The 18,471-nt window shown below is 36.2% G+C and overlaps 1 protein-coding gene across 2 annotated transcripts in view; it reads right to left on the bottom strand.

Annotated features, from left to right (window-relative positions):
• Positions 1–11,575: 11,575 nt before the first annotated feature.
• The window catches only part of NUDT9 (nudix hydrolase 9), a 30,497-nt gene continuing 23,601 nt past the window's right edge, over positions 11,576–18,471 (bottom strand). For both annotated transcript variants that reach the window (XM_053602983.1, XM_053602900.1), the window contains exon 8: positions 11,576–17,030. In XM_053602983.1, coding sequence (XP_053458958.1) covers positions 16,852–17,030 — 179 coding nt within the window. In that variant the 3' untranslated portion in view covers positions 11,576–16,851. The remainder of the gene's footprint in view (positions 17,031–18,471) is intronic.

Here is an 18,471-nt window from a genome sequence, read left to right as displayed (position 1 = left end):
GTGCCTAGGCAAGTCTATTTCCAGTTATTTCTTTAAACAATCAAATCAGAAAGACACCCCCCACACACCAGGGCTCATACTTTACATCAAATTATAATTATGCTTCCTAGACCCTAATTCCTAAAAAAAAATACATACATATGTGAGTGTGGTTGAGAAAAAGTATGAGATGTTTGTTAGGAAAACAAATTCTCAGTTGTAAAGTGATGGTTACTCATCAAAGACCTTGGTCGTTATGTAAGTTTAAACAGAAAAAAGAAATGAAGTGAAGTGCTTTTTAACCAAATTCAGTTTAAAATGTGGAAGGCTGCACAGTGCTTGATCAAACCTATTCTAGCTTTTGTGCATTTGTGCATGTGGTGGGGGAGGCCCTGCAAAAATTTCTACATCCTTCATCACTGCAAAATAAAGAGGAAGTTAAAACAGAGAACCATGGAGTGTCTCGATGTCCAATGTAGCAGTAGAAAGAGATAAAATTACTACTGTAAATTAATAGCAAAAAATAAAATGTGTTATAGGAGGAAATCTGTGTTTTTGTTTAAGTTCTTCTTTGTTTAACTATAATAGTAAAGGCTAGATCCCCAAAATATAGAAGGCAACATAATAGAGTTGTTCAAGGTCTAAGGCAAGACAGTAAAAGAACCTGTCGCTCACTTTACCTACAAAAATTTGAAAGACAGTGGTTCTTTACATATTTTCCTATCTGAAAGAGAATCCATCAATACAATTATCTTTGTTTATTTGAAAGAAGTTTGTTGTTAAGAACCTGATCTGTGATAGTGACTGAGCAAACGTGCCTCCAGGAATTCTATCCGAAAGATATTTATGAGAGTTCATTTTTTTATCAGAATAATCTTCTCTGAGGACCTCAAAATTGTATTTGTTATCACTTTTATTATTTCAATAAGTCACTTGTTCATAACCAGAACCACATCGCCCATGTCCTTTCGCAAATAATTAAGTTCAGTTTGATTAATCAAAATCTAATTAATATGTTTAATTTTTTCCAGCTGGGGAAATAATTTTATAAATTATTACAAATTTCAGAATGTTTTTATGTGAAGCTGAAAAGGGCTTAACGAACTAGAAACCAAGTTGTTGGGAATGGTGAAATTACATTCGGAGGCATTAATTAGACCTAAATTATCTTTTACCTCCTGGCAACTTTTTAAAATGTTTTAAATTTGTGAAAAATGATTTTAATGCTAACCACACCACCCAAATAATTATTAAAATTGTTTATTTCATTGTGAAATGAAAAATATTATTTAATGGTAGAAAATTTCAAATCTTAAATTTCTGTATCATTTAATGCTTTCATGTGTCCAGCTAATCAGAGGCACTTTCATATTCTTGATGGTCACCTTTTTTTTAAGTTTTTAAAATGTAACACTGTTTACTTTAAAAACATTTCAGCATTCTAAACATAAAAAAAAATAACAGAACGTTGCAAATGTGTTTAAGTATAGAAGGTTCTTGAACAATCATTGATGTAGCTCTTCCACTTTGCGGAGAATGAAGATTTCTACAGATTTCTACAGTGCTTTTTAAAATAACAGTTGAAACTATTGCACTTACCTAAAAACAACAACAACAACAAAAAAAACACCAAAATCGAAACACTTCTCATGCCAGCTGGCCCCCTTTGTCCACAGCTAAGAATGGCAGCAGGATGCTGTGTCCCTTTGTACAAAAACAAAACAATCTTCAGGTAAAGGGATCCCTGCCAGGGTCAACAGGTCCAGCTCACAGCATACACCTGAGCTACAGCCCCCCCAAAGGGCATCTTCCCCCAAGGCCTCAAGGCCAAGGAGCAGCAAGAGTTGGTTTTGTTCTTTTTATAAAGAATATGCACATTTTGTTGAACGTACATACAGTTGAGTGGATAACTCAGGATTTCTAGCCAATAACCATATAGTTAACACCACCTTACAAATTTAAAAAAAAAAAAAAAATGCCAGGGGCGGCGCCTGTGGCTCAGTTGGTAAGGCACCGGCCCCATATACCGAGGATAATGGGTTCAAACCCAGCCCCGGCCAAACTGCAACCAAAAAATAGCCAGGCGTTGTGGCGGGCGCCTGTAGTCCCAGCTACTCGGGAGGCTGAGGCAAGAGAATCGCTTAAGCCCAGGAGTTGGAGGTTGCTGTGAGCTGTGTGAGGCCACGGCACTCTACCCGAGGGCCATAAAGTGAGACTCTGTCTCTACAAAAAAAAAAAAATGCCAGAAACACCCTTAAATGTCTTGTCATACCAACAGGATGAGAACATGAAAGTGCCTTTTCATTTCAAAAATGTTTGGAAATAGGTACAACTCTGATACGGTTTCAGGGGGCTCCAGACACCCATACCACTTCATGTAAACCACTGACAATTTCTAGAGCACTTTGAGACCACAATATGATTGTGATCAAATTTTGTAATTGAACCTAACAGGGGCAAGAGACATTTCTCAAATAAGAGGCGCTCCCCTACTCTAAGGTCTTGATAGATAAACAGCTTTTTATTCATCCTCCTCTTCTTCCTCTCCCCTTCCTGTTCCAACTTTTGTGGGATACTTTACACCATCGAACTTTCCTTTAGACTAGTCAGTAACATCCTTCTCAGACTTTAGCTTCTCTGCCTTAGTGATGTAAGGTGGCTTCTCACTGTCACATAAGTTATTCCACGTCTCACCCAGCCTTTTTGCCACTTCTCCAATAGAAATGCCAGGGTTTGTGGATTTGATCTTGGGGCGGAATTCCAAACAGAACAGGAAGCCCGCAGGCCGTGGCCTTTGGGGGGCACTAGGGTCCTTCTTCTTGCCTCCCTTCGCTGGTCACTAAACTTCCACTTCGGGATCACAGCAGACTTTACCCGCCTTTGCCATTTCACCAGTTTTAGACTTCTCTTTCCCAGACATTTTTTCACCTCTCAGAACACTTGGAAAATTCTTCAAAATTGCCAGGGACCTCTGGGTTTCTTCTTATGTTCTTCTCTGGATGTCTGTGCTACGATGGCATAAGCAGATACATTGCTCGTTGGTTTCTTGGGGTCACCTTTAGCCTCTTAACTGTATGGTTCACTAGTCTGGGCAGCGCACGGCATGACGTGGGGCTCGGCACTCCCCAGCCCCACACTAGCTGCCTCCAGGAAAGTCTCCTGTTGGTCACAGTTTTTAATTGTGGGTTGTCTGTGATAAAGACACTACTCTAATCCCAACCAAAAAGATGAAGCTACTTTCTCAGTCATCAATCTGTAAGCCTGTTTCTGTGTCATGTTTTAGAAGGTGGAGTTCCTGGTCTGAAACCAGTTATTCAGCTTAGTTTGAACTCTGACTCATATCGCCTCTGACCATAAAGGCATTAGTAATGTGGCTTAAATACTAGATGGGCACAGAGCGTCTAGCAGATAACACCACTCCTTGAATCTGTCGCTCCAAGGGCCATCTGAAGGAAAGGTAATTGAAGAGATATAGGTATAATTTGGACTGATGCTATTGTCCTAGATAAAGAATGTAAGACATTCTTGTGTTGGATAATTTAATGATTTCTAATAGGTCCACTTGTAGGACCTATTAGAAAAGGAAAAGTAAAAAGGAAATTCAAGTGTTTGAATCCAGAAAAAAAAAAAAAAAAACATGAAGGGGGGCAGGGGATAAGTTGGCTAAATTCTGGCAAAGTGAAATAGCCCTAAGATAAATCAGAGTTGAGTTTTCAATATATATATAAAATAGCTAAAGAATGATTTATATTTAAACAGATACATCTTGCCTCACATGCTAGGGACAAGTCTTAAAAACGTCATGATGAAGTTGTTTTTCTCTCAAACTCTAATTCCAGAATACAGTGATTTGCTTTGATACTCACAAGGTAAGTTATTTGAATTAAATGTGATTTTTAACAACATAAAAATGTTTACTTTCAGAACCAACAGGTCAGCAAAAGGCCAGTTGATTCGCTTTATTGAATTGACTCCTCTGGTTCTCCTCTTTATTCTCTACCAACCCATTATATCCTACCAAATCTTTCCCATATTATTTCCTGAGAAACTACCACTGTCCTTAATAGCATCCTCCCCGCATCAAGGCCTGGTAAGTCTCACAGAATTGCATCCTAGGAGAATTTATTTGTGTATTATATAAATTTTCTCCTCTTAGCCAGTGGTGATCATTTCTCAATAGTAAGCATAATGCAATGCTGGTGTTTAAAAGATTTGTGAGCAAATAACTTCAGGCACCAAACTGGTACAGGGTGTAGGGGTGAACTATAAATTGATTAGAATGAATAGAAAGTAGTGGCCTATGTTGGGAGTCAAAGAGTGTGCATCTTACCTAAAGGCGTTCTAAACAGTGTCTCAAGTTTTTAAAAACACTCTTGTAGACTTAAACAAAACCTGAATCTGGAGGCAGGGTTTAGCCTGACTACTATTTGAACACTTCTAGGGTGGGAGGAACAAGTGATAGCCTAACCCTTCAATTCTAGGCCCTACCTTCAGGATGAAATTTCTCATCGTGGCCGGCCTTCTGAGCACCGCCACTTCCCTGCCCATCCCCGTGAGTACTCTTGTCAACTCAAGTGCAGATTTATTGTCTTTCTGAGCTAGAAAGCATTTCCTACATCTCTTCATTTCACAAAACAAAAATGGACATGGAACCAGGAGTTCGCCACTCTTTGTCAGTCCGAGGCTCTGCCCAGTACAAAGCCCAGTTCCATGTGTCTTTTGCAAGCCGTGTGACCTTGAGCAAGGAACTAATCCAGAGTTTCCCTGTCTACAACACTTAACACTTTACAGAATATTTACAAAGTATTCTCTACATATTGGCCACCTCCTTGTAAAATTTCATAATGAATTTGTAACTGAAGGGACATTTAACTACAATTTCCCGTTTTCCCGATGTATGGCAACTTTATGGGTGACCTTTGGGACACCCTATATAAAATGAGTTATAAGAACAACCACATTGTTGTACAGAGATGACTAAAATAAATGTACCCAAAGTACTGAAAGGTCCCAACTGAAACATAGGATACTCTCAATAACTCCTCAGTACAGAACAAATATTTGGCAGTGATGCAGGTGGGTAAATTAAGCAACGTGAATTGAGTCTCATTTCTAACACCCTTGACCCAAGCCATCTCATGTATTCTTTTAAGAAGCTCTCCTGTCTGTTCTGTGGAAGTGCTCTGACACTGAAGGAGTGTCTACTTTATTATAGATTTGATTTTACAGAAAGAAATATTTAAGATGATCTACATTAATTACTAAATTATTGTTGAAAAACAACACTTATGCCTGAATTATATTTGAATATAGGTCACATACAGATAAATCCTAAAAGGATTACACACAGATGAATCTTTAAAAGTAATATTTAAAAAGTAGATTTGTATTAAAAGCTACATTCATAGATAGTGTCCTTCAATAACAAATCTGTCTGTTTAGACCACCATCCTTTTTCCCAAAGTTGACAGGAGTGGTTGTCTTAAGTTCCAAACAATTTGTATTGTCTGTTTCTTTAACACTCTAATGCTTCTGGAAATGCTTCTGTCTTTCATTAATTCTAAGATGTATATTTTATATATATTAGCATCTCTGAAATTGAGCTGTATCTTATAAACATGATGTAATGAAGTATTGTGGCAGCTTAACAGCAGTGCTTTTCTTTTCTGGTGACCTGAAATAATGGTGCTGTTGACAATGATGGCATCTTTTTTTTTTTTTGAGGTATTGTCTTACTCTATCACCCTGCATAGAGTATCATGGTGTCATAGCTCCGAGTAACCTCAAACTCTTGAGCTCAGGCCAATCCTCTTGCCTCAGCATCCTGAGTGGCTGGAACTAAAGGCACCCACCATTATGCCCCCCACTAGATTTTCTATTTTTAGTACAGATGGGGTCTCGCTCTTGCTCAGGCTAGTCTTGAACTCCTGAGCTCAGCAATCCACCCGCCTCAGCCCTTCAGAGTGCTAGGATTACAGGCGTGACCCACTGTGCCTCGTCTTATGATACCTTATGATAGCATCTCAAAATAAAATGAAATACAGTAATCCCAGAACACCATTCAATTCACCCCTATAAATCTTTTGCCCTCAGTTAACCATAGTCATGCCTTCCCTGTCTATACAGACTTGAACTCTGTACCTAATCTGTGTTTATTAGTCTGAATATGAGGGCACCACGTGGGCAAGAAACCCTCTCTGCTGCATATTTTGTAACAAAGGAGTTTTCAAAGGAGTGAGGAGCTCTCAAAATTTATGTTTGGAGTACAATATTTAAATTTACACTTTTCTGACTTGGAATTTGTAAGTGCTGAGAACTATATCAAGAACACTGTTCATTCAAAGATTAAAGAAAAGATATGCAGGCAATGTGTAATCAATCTTAAGAAATGTAAATGAAAACATTCTTTGGATATAGGTTTAAGGACAAAAGTACTCAGTGTTCTACACTGTTGTACAAAACTAATTCAACTTTTCCCTGTTAGATGCTGAAATGCTTTTTATTTCAGGCAGGAAGCTATTATGATGGGTACAATGCTCAATAGTGGCTAATTTTGTATTCTCATTTAGAATAAAGTCTCTTTGTAATGGATAACATATTTCCATAAGCTGCTTTACCTTATTGTTGTTATTTGTTTACAAGCTTGAGCAATTTGGAGGAAGTTCAAGTGAACAGGTAAATCTCTGGTTCTAGTTTCAAATGATGTGTTCATCATTTTAGAAGTTTGCCATTGTCTGAAATGACCGACACCTGTTTCTTTTTTAGAGATTTAGCTTTTACCCACCACAAGTACCGCCATTTTTCCCTCAGGTCCCATTTCCCCCACCTCCACAGCTGCCTCTGGTAAGTAAGCATTGAGTCTAGGGAATCTAAAATTGCAAAAAGTATTTACTAGTTGGGATGATAGTTATGAAATTTTCCAAATGTTGAGACAGAAACAAAGGTGTGAACGATCACCAGGAAATCAGCTATTCAAATTCCTCTCCTTGCACAGCTTGTGGTGGAGGGGGACAAGGGGTCAGATTCGGTGAGTGAATCTCCCCCCAAATCCTCAGCACCCTCTTCCAGTTGGCTCCCTCTGCTTACCATTACAAAGGTATTTATGCTGAATTGCTTGGACTAGGATGAGTCTCATGACTCTTTGTAAAGAGAATACTAACTTTTTCCTATAACAGCCATTCTTTTGCTCTCACTCATTCACCCTGCTGCTTTTCTTTCTCCTTTTTTCCCCTGGCTTTCTACAACTTTTTCCCAAAGGTCAAGCAATACAATTATTTTGCTCTTCATGTTGGACAATCTCTCCAATCTCTCCTAATATCTGAATTCTTATAACATTTTTTCAATAAAAGTAGGAGCAATGCTAAATAAACACAGATAGCATTCATTTGGTTAATATTTACTGAGAGTCAACGGTGAGTGCTGGAAATACAAAAAGTTATGAAGTAAGTTTAAGATCTGATGAGAAGAAATGAAAAATATAACGTAATTTGTTAAGTACTTCTAGACACAAATACAAGGCTAGGATCAAAGACCTCACACAGAAGACAGTATCTCAGCCAGATCTTAAAAGATGAGGATTAGATGGGGGCGTTTCAGGCCAAGGAACAGCAAGTGTGCTGTAATTTGGGAGAGGATTAATACAGTAAAGATTGTACAATTAATACAACTGTACAATACAGTTTGAACAGTATTTAAGCAATGATTTTTCTCAAGCAATGATGGATGGATAGATGGATGGGAAGTTCACATACATTTTTAAATAGCATTTTGCTTCGTATCTTATCTGACTCCCTATTTTAAAAATACAATCATGATCTGGCATATTTTGTTCTCATATCTAAATGTAATAAGCACCTTCCCTTTACTTGTATTTATTTTCAAACTGTGTTTCTCCCCACGTTAAGTAGGATCATGGAAATTTGCCACTGAAGTCACAGTCTTCAATGGAGTATTTCTCCCCCTTTAATGTTTTCACAAGTTCTAACTGAATCCTAGCCACTAAGTTTCTAAGTACTTGCTTTTATAATTAACTGCAAATTATTTTGGTTCTAATCAAAGCTAGGTACATTGTTTCCCTATTTTTTGCTGAAATTAAGTTTATTTATTTTAAATTGATGCAAAACCCTAGAGCCTTAGCTTATAATTAGAATTTAGGAATCCATGTTCACATCTTTTACTTAAATTTATATAAATCTGTGGCAATTAGAAAAATTACTGGTATTTGAAATAGAAACTCTTCCTACCACCAGATGGCAGAATAGTATTTTTAAAATAAGCCAAGAAAATCATTACTGTAGAGAAACTAGGGGATTTGCAAGAATATCAACACTAACACATTAAGACGGATTCCTGAACTTTAACCCAGTAAGCAAAATAACCATACCTCTTGAAAGGAAAAGGTATACAGAATCCACAGAACTGTAACCACAACCAACTACAGAGTGAATTGTTCTTAGACCTAGACATGTAATTGCTAAAAAGTACTGCGGGGACGGATGGACAGACGGATGGAAGGATAAGTGTGTGCATACAAGAGAAAAAAGCCAAAAGAAAATAATCAGTTTATTTCATTCACAATTCACTTTTTCTCTCCTTTTTTGTAGATTCCCATTCCTTTTCCCTTTCCTTACAATCCAAATCAGGTAATTATATTTAAAGCTTTGAGAAAGTACTTAAATGAATACAAAACCTTGAAAATTCTTTAGATTTAATTGGAGAGAAATTTGATACTAAGAATTAATGGTTAACATTCTCTTTGAGGGACCATTAGTTATTGATATTTTGTCCTTGAAACCTGGACTACCTAAGATCTGAACCTTTCCATAATTGTGTGGATGGACCAGTATAAAAAGCATTTACTTTGAAATCAAATGATCTGGAGATATAAGCTCCAGGTCTGACTTTGAATATTTTAGAATAATCTTAACCATTTAACCCAAAGGAACTGTATTAACGGGTTGCGGCATTAGGAAGGTTGAGAACCACTGTTCTAGAATATAGTGACAAACAGATGATTTTCAATGTCCATTTTGCCTCTAAAATTTTATGCTTATATTTGTCATTAATGGTGGGAAGATGCATTCTAATAAAAATGTAAATGTGTCCTATAAGTTTTTGAACTAGATTTAAGGTTACAGTTATTATATAAAAGAATTGTTGAAATTTTTCTTTTGAAAATATTTTACTAAATGAGTGTTAATTACATATGATAAGATTGATTTAGTAAAATACTAAAAAAACTTACAAATTATAGCATATTAATTCTAAACTTTTAATGATACTCTTATAATTATAGGAAATAACATTATTAATAAAGTTTTCTTTCATAAAGTGATACCAAAATAATAGTCTTTTTTCCAATTCACTAAGCATAGATATAATGATCATTCAAAAAAATCCCTGTTTAGTGTCCACAAAGGAAAACACGAACTACGTTTTCAGAGATGGTTAGGTTTGAACAGGGAGTGCTTAAAATATTAGTGAATATTAATCTTAATAAATGAATTTTAGAAACGCTAACAATTCTCAAAGGCATGTTTTCATCTGCCAAGCTACGATAAAATGTATGACAAAATTCTGAATTACAACTCTTTGATTATTTGACTGTTTCCTTTATTCTAGGTCCTGTCACCTAATGATCTTATAGCGGTAAATATGTTCTGTCTTGTTAATCTATAAAGTCTATAAAAATATTACATTCAAAACTCTACAAAAAATGAGCCAATTATGGTGCATCTAGCCAAGATAAGCCAATGACTATCTGTATTAGTTATTTGGGTAGTAGTTTAATTTAAATATAAAATAAAGCACAGTTGTTAAATTCAAAGCCAAAAACCACCTCAATGCATGAGAAGAGTTCTACCTTTATTCAATTCATCCAAATCACAAACTAACACAATAATTTCATCCATCATTGATGTCAGTTCAAGTAAAGAGAACACTTGGGTTACAACATAAACTGCTTTAGGAAGGATTATTTTTTTACTAATGATGAACCAGCACAGACATATAATACATTGAAGATTATCAAACCTAAATTCCAACAGGTATGTCTTGTGGTAATTCAACTAAAGGGGGCCTTTAAATGATACAATAAATTACACAGAATAATCGTAAATGTGAAAATGCTGAATAGTTGAATAGAGTTACAAACATAACACTAAAACATTATATTTGTCTAAAACACTTTCTACAGACATTTCTGAAATCACAATACATCTCACAATGAAAACATCTGTTGAAACATCTGGGATGTTTCTTTTAACAAGCTATTATTAATGAAATAGAACCTTTTACAATTGACAGAACAGAATCAGGAAGTGATATTTTATAAAAATGTGAGAAAATTAGGCCTTAATCATGTAAGTGCCTGAGAAAATTTTTTAGGATTCTTCAAAGTAGACTGGTTGAAGTCAACTACTATGTTATTGTTGTTGTTATTGTTTGAGATGGTCTCACTATGTTGCCCTGGAGAGAGTATAGTGGCATCATCATAGCTCAATACAACCTCAAAATCCTGGGCTTAAGTGATCCTTCTTCCTTGATCTCCTGAGTAGCTGAAACTACAGGCACCTGCCATAGCAGTTGGCTATTTTTTTCTATTTTTAGTAAAGATGAGGGTCTTGCTCTTGCTCAGGATGGTCTTGAACTCCTGAGCCCAAGGGATCCTCCTGCCTCGGCCTCCCAAGTGCTAGGTTATAGGCATGAGCCACAGCACCTGACCATAAAGTCAACCATCTCAAAGAATGTTTTAAGTTTCCCAGAAAGATTACAGGCACATAGGTATCTTCTGAGTCTAAATAAAATCCTGAAGTCTTTTTTGAGTTCAAAATGCTAGTGTTCTACCCACAACTCAACTCTGTTTATTACAGTCTATTTCCAAAGGACAAATTGAAAAATTTGTAGCGTATTTCTAACTAAATATGTTTCAGAAAACTAACTTCAATTATTATTAATGATTACAAACTTATTAACTTCACTTCTACATCAAAGCGGCTTAAAGAGCAATAGCCTATGGTTGGAAAGCCTACATTCTAATCCCATCTGTACAATTAAGTTAGCAGGAGGTAAAATGTATGAATTTACTTCCAAGTTCCCTTCCCGTGAACATATTGACTCCTCAGAAACATTTCACTCATTCAAATTACTAGATCTTTTTAAAAACATTGTTGGCCATAACCCATCCTAGAAAAGGATCCTAACGGAATAACTTAGGAAACTGCTATATCTACATGTTGGTAAGAAAATTTTTCCTCTCACTGGTCCTAATTAAGGCAGGGAGAAGGAAAAGGCTCTTCAAGAGAATAAAAGCCACCCCTTAGCTTTGCTAAGAAGCTAAGTACTATGGCTGGGACAGTGTTTAGCTTTAACATACTTGCACATAGTCCGAGGCAAGAGAAATTCACCTTTTAGAAGTGGTCAGAATGACCATGTGGAAGCTTCAAAGCAATACCTTTCCAGTAAAACTGTTTGTGTAACCAAATCCTCAAAACAAGGTATTCATAATTGTCCTAAAATTTTGGTTCAAGTATCATTTACGTAGGGAATCTGCATCATGTATGAAAGACAAGATTTGAATGGCAGTGTACACAGTGGGTTTCTTTTTTTTTTATTGTTGGGGATTCATTGAGGGTACAATAAGCCAGGTTATACTGATTGCAATTGTTAGGTAAAGTCCCTCTTGCAATCATGTCTTGCCCCCATAAAGTGTGACACACACCAATACAGTGGGTTTCTTAACACTTCAAATCAATTCTCTAACTTTCAACTATGGTAAATACAATTACTAGGCAGTTAGAAGAAAATATTTCTGTGACCTAAAGGAATTTTAATCTAGATATTACCTCTTCATTTTAAAATCTCACATCATCTAAATAAAACACTAAGTAATATAACTGAATTTTTCAATAAATATTTTCATATATAAAATATTTTAACTTACATATGTACTAAGTTAAATATAAATAAAAATCCCATTCATATTATTGATCATTGATTTTTCTTCTTTGGCAGTTAATCACTGCTATTTTGAACCAACTGGTGGTAAGTCATTTATTTTTATGCTACCATAAAATACAAATTTGCTTAATGGATTAAAGATAGTATCTTAGTAATTTTTTTTTTATTTTTAGGGCTTCTTTGGGGTAAGATTTTATTTCTGAGATTATACTGATAAACATAAGAGACATTCATTGGCTGGAAAGGTAAGAATAACTCTTCATACTATAAAAACACAGGGTAGAATTAAACCCAACTGATCTACCCAAATTAAAATTAATGGTTATAAACCAAATTTCCTCCAAGATCTTTAGACCAAAATTTTTGCAGGTCTGAAAATGTATTCTTTTCATAACATCCCTGGTATTTCACAAATTTAAGTTTTTAAGACATATATGCAATATTAGGATAAAAAATATTGAACAGTGAAGTTTGCCTCAGGCTTATTTCTGTCTTATGGACAATTCATAGTAAATGAGAAAAGCTTACTCATTGGATAGAAAACTACCAAACCTAGAAATGGTCTGATCTCAAAGGCAACCCTTTTCCTTTACATTAAAACCATTAGTTTGCATGGTGCAAAGGCTGCAATCCTTGGACTTTCTACTTTCATTTTCATGCACGTTTGCTTAATAAAAAAAAAAGTAGAGACCAAGAAGGTATTTCCTTTTTGTTGCTGGTTTTCTTGGTTTTTTTTTTTTTTTTCCTTGTTTTTTAAGAGACGAAGTCTCACTATGTTGCCCAGGCTGTAGTCCAATGGCTATTCACAGGCTGGATCATGGTACCCTATAGCCTTATAGCCTTGAACTCCTGGTCTCAGGCAATCATCTCACGTCAACCTCCCCAGTGGCTGGGATACTTGAACCCAGCTCACCACGGAGCCTGGCTCTTTTTTTAAATAACAATACATCTATTAACATTATATAGTATGTATTTTAATCTACCTTGAAAGAAACTAGATTTTCACCCACCAGTTTTTCTCCTAACAAGTTTTATTGCACAAAGTGCTTGTTTAGTACTTTTAATCACTTCAAATACTTTTATCAAGCCAGCAGAGGCCATGTGGGAGAAATCAAGCTCTGCATACAGTTAAGGATTCAACTCTGCATACAGTTAAGGATTCAACTCAGCATTGAAGTATAACAGAACCACCTAATTTTCTATCCCCAGCACACATAATTCTACCAATATTAACATATCAGCAATAAAATAATCATAAAATGAGAGACACAGGTGAAAGTGAAGGAATTATTGTAAAAATACTTTCATACAGTAACTGTAACCTGTATTATCTATTTTGACAGAAATAATTCTCACTACTGTGCCAGAAGTTCTATACGGTTAGTAAAATCTCCAAATATCTTTCAAGCAACATTATGCATTTTTGAATATTTTTATCAAAAAAATTTAATCACCTTAGATTGTGTCTAAGTTTGTAAATAATGTGATGAAAGTAGGTACAAAAAGACCAACTTAATTCAAAATGCTTTCTTCTAAGAATGTATTTGAATGTCAGTTTATTTAATAAAACTCCAGAAGTTTTAGAAAATAATACCAACTATCAGAAGTGCTGAGATCAGAAAACATACTATTAAATAAGAGTAGACTCTCAAAGTGCTTAGAATTTTCAAGTTCCTCTTTAGCTACCAAATAGCTTTTAAGATAACTATGATCTCATATAAGTTTAGCATATCTTCTATCTGAGTTTGAAATGCTTCAAAAGTTCCAGAACCTCTGTTGGCAAAACAAATACTGATTGTGACCATTTATCCTTATGTTAAGATTATTACCACATAAACTGTCTGTCGGTGAAAATTATGCAAATACTTTGGCTAACAAGGTTAGCCAAATCAAGTTGGGTCCTTAAATTTCAAGTTACAAATCATAACCGCATTATGATGACTAATATGAGTACTATTTATGTACCATATAATCTTCCAAACTGCATACTTAAATAATAAACCTTAGAATATTCATAAGTTCGTAGGGAATAAAAAACAGGTTTTAGAATAAGGCAGACTGAGATTCGAATTCCAGCTTTGTCCCTTGCTGAATAAAAACGTGGGCAATCTTTCTGAATATTAATTTCTTTATCCGTGAAATGGGAATAATACCACCTAATTTCACAGGCATTGTGGTGAAGATTAAGTAATATGGATATTCAGTAAATGGTATGTATTATTACTCTTACTGTTTCTGAAAGAAAAAAATATTCCTTATACATAAAAACGTAAGACAAGTAAATATGAAGGGAATATTGCCTAGTGATATAGGAGATGTTTTCTAGGAATGTCATAAACTAACATTTTAATCTGATTTTTCCCCATTATAGATAGTGCTGGATGTTTTCAGTTCTCAGAAGATGATCTTCGTCTACCCCAGTTGTTCTCAACCTTCCTAATTGCCGCATTGTTATAAATGGAAAAAAGGGGTCGCGACCCACAGGTTGAGAACCGCTATTCTACCCTATCTGTAGTGGAATTAACAGTTTTATCATTTTGCATACTTTATATACGTTCCAGTGAAAACTCAAAAAAATTATCTAGACCATGTGTTTTAGTTATACTTTAAAGAAAACTGTAATATAGCCTAATATCTTTATTAATGTATCAAAACTATGTATTAAAACTATGAAACCATTTTTCAGAAAATTGCTCAAACTTTCTTAAAAGTTTTTCTAAGTAGCTTCAACTTTAGAGGTCTCGGTTCAGTGCTATAAAGAAACAATTTCTTCATCCCAAAGAGTAAAAGGAGAAGCTGACTTACCCCAGAAGCCATCCAGCCTCTTACTCCATGAGCAGGTTATGCTCATCAAAGATAAATCCCTTTATTACATACCCAAGGGACCAGGATTTTATGGATTTTTAAGAGTTAATGCTATACATAAGCCCTCTAACACCTCCAGAGAGGGTTGAAGTATCCTGAAATCAAACACTCTAATTGAGTTCAACAGGAGTTTACTACCACAGGAGTTTTCACATCAAATTGACAAAACAAAACAAAACATTTTTTGTTTGACCTTAACTCTAGTTCTACTTTCTAGATACAGTCTACTTTCTTCTTCAAATGTCTGAAGAAAACACCATGTGTCCCTATTCCCTAATGCTTTTCTTCAGATGCCCCACCTATAGTCCAAGCCTAATTGAGGTGGAGAGGAGTTAATATCATAGCACTTTCCAATGCATATTATTGGGGAGCATGAGATACACATATCCACTCAGACAAGGTAGTATTACTTTTTCCCCCCTTCCTTGTTTCTAAGACCCCCCTAAAAACACCAACCCTGTCCTTTCTTTAGGATTTTAATGTTAACCATGCACCTTTCAAAATCCTATTTCAATCTTTAACATTTACTTCCTAACAAAAATCTCTCTCTGTTCCTATCTGATTGCAATTCCTTTTAGACATCTATTTTTATTTATTTATTTTTGGGGGGAGGGGGACAGAGTCTCACTATGTCACCCTCGGTAGACTGCTATGGCATCACAGCTCACAGCAACCTCAAACTCTTTTGATCTTAAGCGATTCTCTTGCCTCAGCCTCCTGAGTAGCTGGGACTACGGGCGCCCACCACAACACTTGGCTATTTTTTTTGGTTGCAGTTGTCACTGTTGTTCAGCAGGCCCAAGCCAGGCTTGAACCTGCCAGCCTCAGGTTTATGAAGCGGGCGCCCTACTCACTGAGTTACAGGTGCCGAGCTATTTTTTAATTGGTTATAACATACAGTATTTATATTAGACCAGTGGTTCTCAACCTTTCTAATGCTGCGACCCTTTAATACAGTTCCTGTGGGTTGCAGCCCATAGCTTAAAAACCGCTGCACTAGAGTGAAATAAACTTACTGATTTTAATTACTAATTTCCCAGACATATTTTTAAAATTCAGAACTTCTAAAAATGAGGATATGAGCTCTCAATTTTTTTTTTCTTTTTTTGAGACAGAGTCTCACTATGTCGCCCTCGGTAGAGTTTCGTGGTGTCACAGCTCACAGCAACCTCAAACTCTTGGGCTTAAGTGATTCTCTTGCTTCAGCCTCCCAAGTAGATGGGACTATAGGCACCCATCACAACCGGCTTTTTGAGATGGGGTCTCACTATCGTTCAGGTTGGTCTTGAACTCATGAGCTCAGGCAATCTACCCGCCTCGGCCTCCCAAATGCTGGGATTATAGGCGTGAGCCACCGTGCCTGGCCTTTATTCATTGCTCTTAATCTTTAATACTAAAAGAGTGATTGAAATTTCCTCATAAAACTCATGACTCTAAAGTCAAGAATACATAAAGTTCCCACTTTTGAAATCAGCTTCAATAAGATCATAAAAAGCACAATGGTAAATAATTTAAGGAAAAATCAGATGTGACATTAAACTATACATCCAATGGTGGTGCTCATTCTAAAGAAGTCCCATGTGGCAGGAAAATCCTTTGGGCCTCAAAAGGTTGAGGTGGGGGTTGGAACTGACAAGCAAAAACTAGATGGAAAACAGGAGTTATGGCTGATCAAGAATTTGTCTTTATTCTGATTATGATTCATCTGAGAGCATCAGTTGTTTAAATTTCGTTGAAGCCATGCTTAAATAGAATACATACAAAATATGACTCTTTATATTCCTTTGACCAGAAAGCTGAAAATTCTGTGTTCTGTTTCATCATATTTATTAATTTTTATTCTGATGTAAAACCCTCTAAATGTAAATTATTTTGGAAGTGAATAGGCCCAGTGGCCGCTCTGGCCCTTTTTACAGCATAAGTTGGGTGATCCTGCCTCCTTTTCAGCACTTGCTCCTTTGTGGGCTTTAGGCTTCTGCAGAGACCATGAGCCATACCCCACGGCAGTCAGCTTCAGAATCCTGACTCCAGTGTGTATCCCGTCATGAGCTATACCCCACGGCAGTCAGCTTCAGAGTCCCCACTCCAGTGTGCATCCCGCTTCTCCGTCACTAGTTTGATGAACTGAGAGTGACTGGCGTAAAGCTCGAGCTCATCGCTGATGTCAACCCATTTCACTTTTCCAGCGTCATCTCCAGCTTCTAGGGCAAGATTATCCATTATCTCACCTGATTAACAAAGAAAACCCACCATCAAGAAAAGGAAATTCATTTATTCATTTCTTTCTTTAACCCATCTCTGTATCTTCAAGCATTCTTTCTTAAAATCTCAAATCAACATTAAAAATTGGACTATTCCAAAATACCCAAATTTTAACCAAGTTCCTAAATTTTAGGTAGAGGTACCAGTAAGAAAACTTTTCTCTTTAAAAAAATTATCAACTGGCTAGGTGGGGGGGCTCACATATGCGATCCTAGCACTCTGGGAGGGCGAGGAGGGCAGATCACCTGAGCTCAGGAGTTTAAGACCAGCCAGAGTAAAGAGATACCCCGTCTTTACTGAAAATAGACAAACTACTCCAGCATTGTGGCAGGAGCCTATAGTCCCTGCTACTCAGGAGGATCACTTGAGCCCAGGAGTTTGAGGTTGCTGTGAGCTATGATGCCACAGCACTCTACCAAGGGTGAAGGAATGAGTAAAAAATAAATAAATAACTAAATAGCCATATGAGAAGTCTAGAAGATACACCAAAATGTTAATGAATAGTGATTACCTTTGGATAATAAAATAACTGGCTTTTTAAAATATTTTTCCTCTTTATATCAACTATTTTTAAATAACTTTCAATAAACATTTATTACTTTACACCTTTATAATAGCTACTTAGAATAACTAATATTTTAGCATACAAGTTTCTAAATTCCAATGGAAAAGTTATATTTTCTTATACATCTTCATTATAACCACAACATCCAACCGTCAATGGAGAAACAGAATTAAAAAGTAAACCTTAGTCCAGAAGCTAAACTGAAGTAAATAACACTTCTGATAACTAAATATCTAAACAGCACTTCCTCTAACACAGTGGTTCTCAACCTTCCTAATGCCGCGACCATTTAATACAGTTCCTCATGTTGTGGTGACCCCCAACCATAAAATTATTTTTGTTGCTACATCATAACTATAATTTTGCAACTGTTATATATCATAATGTAAATATCTGATATGCGGGATATATTTTCATTGTTACAAAAGGGTCGCGACCTGCAGGTCGAGAACCGCTGCTCTAACATCTTGTTCTCTACCAGAACTAATAATGTCTGAAGAAGGGTTCTTTTACTCCTCCTCTCGTCACATAATAAATTATGTAAAACAAAATTCTAAAAAGCTGAAAGAGGTCTGGTCTGACATATGAAAAGATCAGAAGTCATCACTCCCATCCTTCTTAGATCCGTCACTGAGGTAAGGTCATAACCCAGGCTACATCCCCCCAAACTGGAGAGACAGGCAAACACAGCTCACCAGCACCGAAGCCCACCACTGGGCCAGCACCTGGTAGGAACACTTCAAGATGTAAACTGGCCTGTGGACTAGCTAGAGAGAGAAAATTTCCTGCAGGTTCAGTCTTACCACGATGGAGAGGGGCCCACATTTTTGTGTTTTACCTCT

Source organism: Nycticebus coucang, chromosome 1 (genome assembly GCF_027406575.1).
Source record: "Nycticebus coucang isolate mNycCou1 chromosome 1, mNycCou1.pri, whole genome shotgun sequence".
In the NCBI taxonomy this organism is placed as follows: Eukaryota; Metazoa; Chordata; class Mammalia; order Primates; family Lorisidae; genus Nycticebus; species Nycticebus coucang.
The sequence above is the reverse complement of the archived record's forward strand: the minus strand, read 5'-3'. Positions and strand labels throughout refer to the sequence as shown.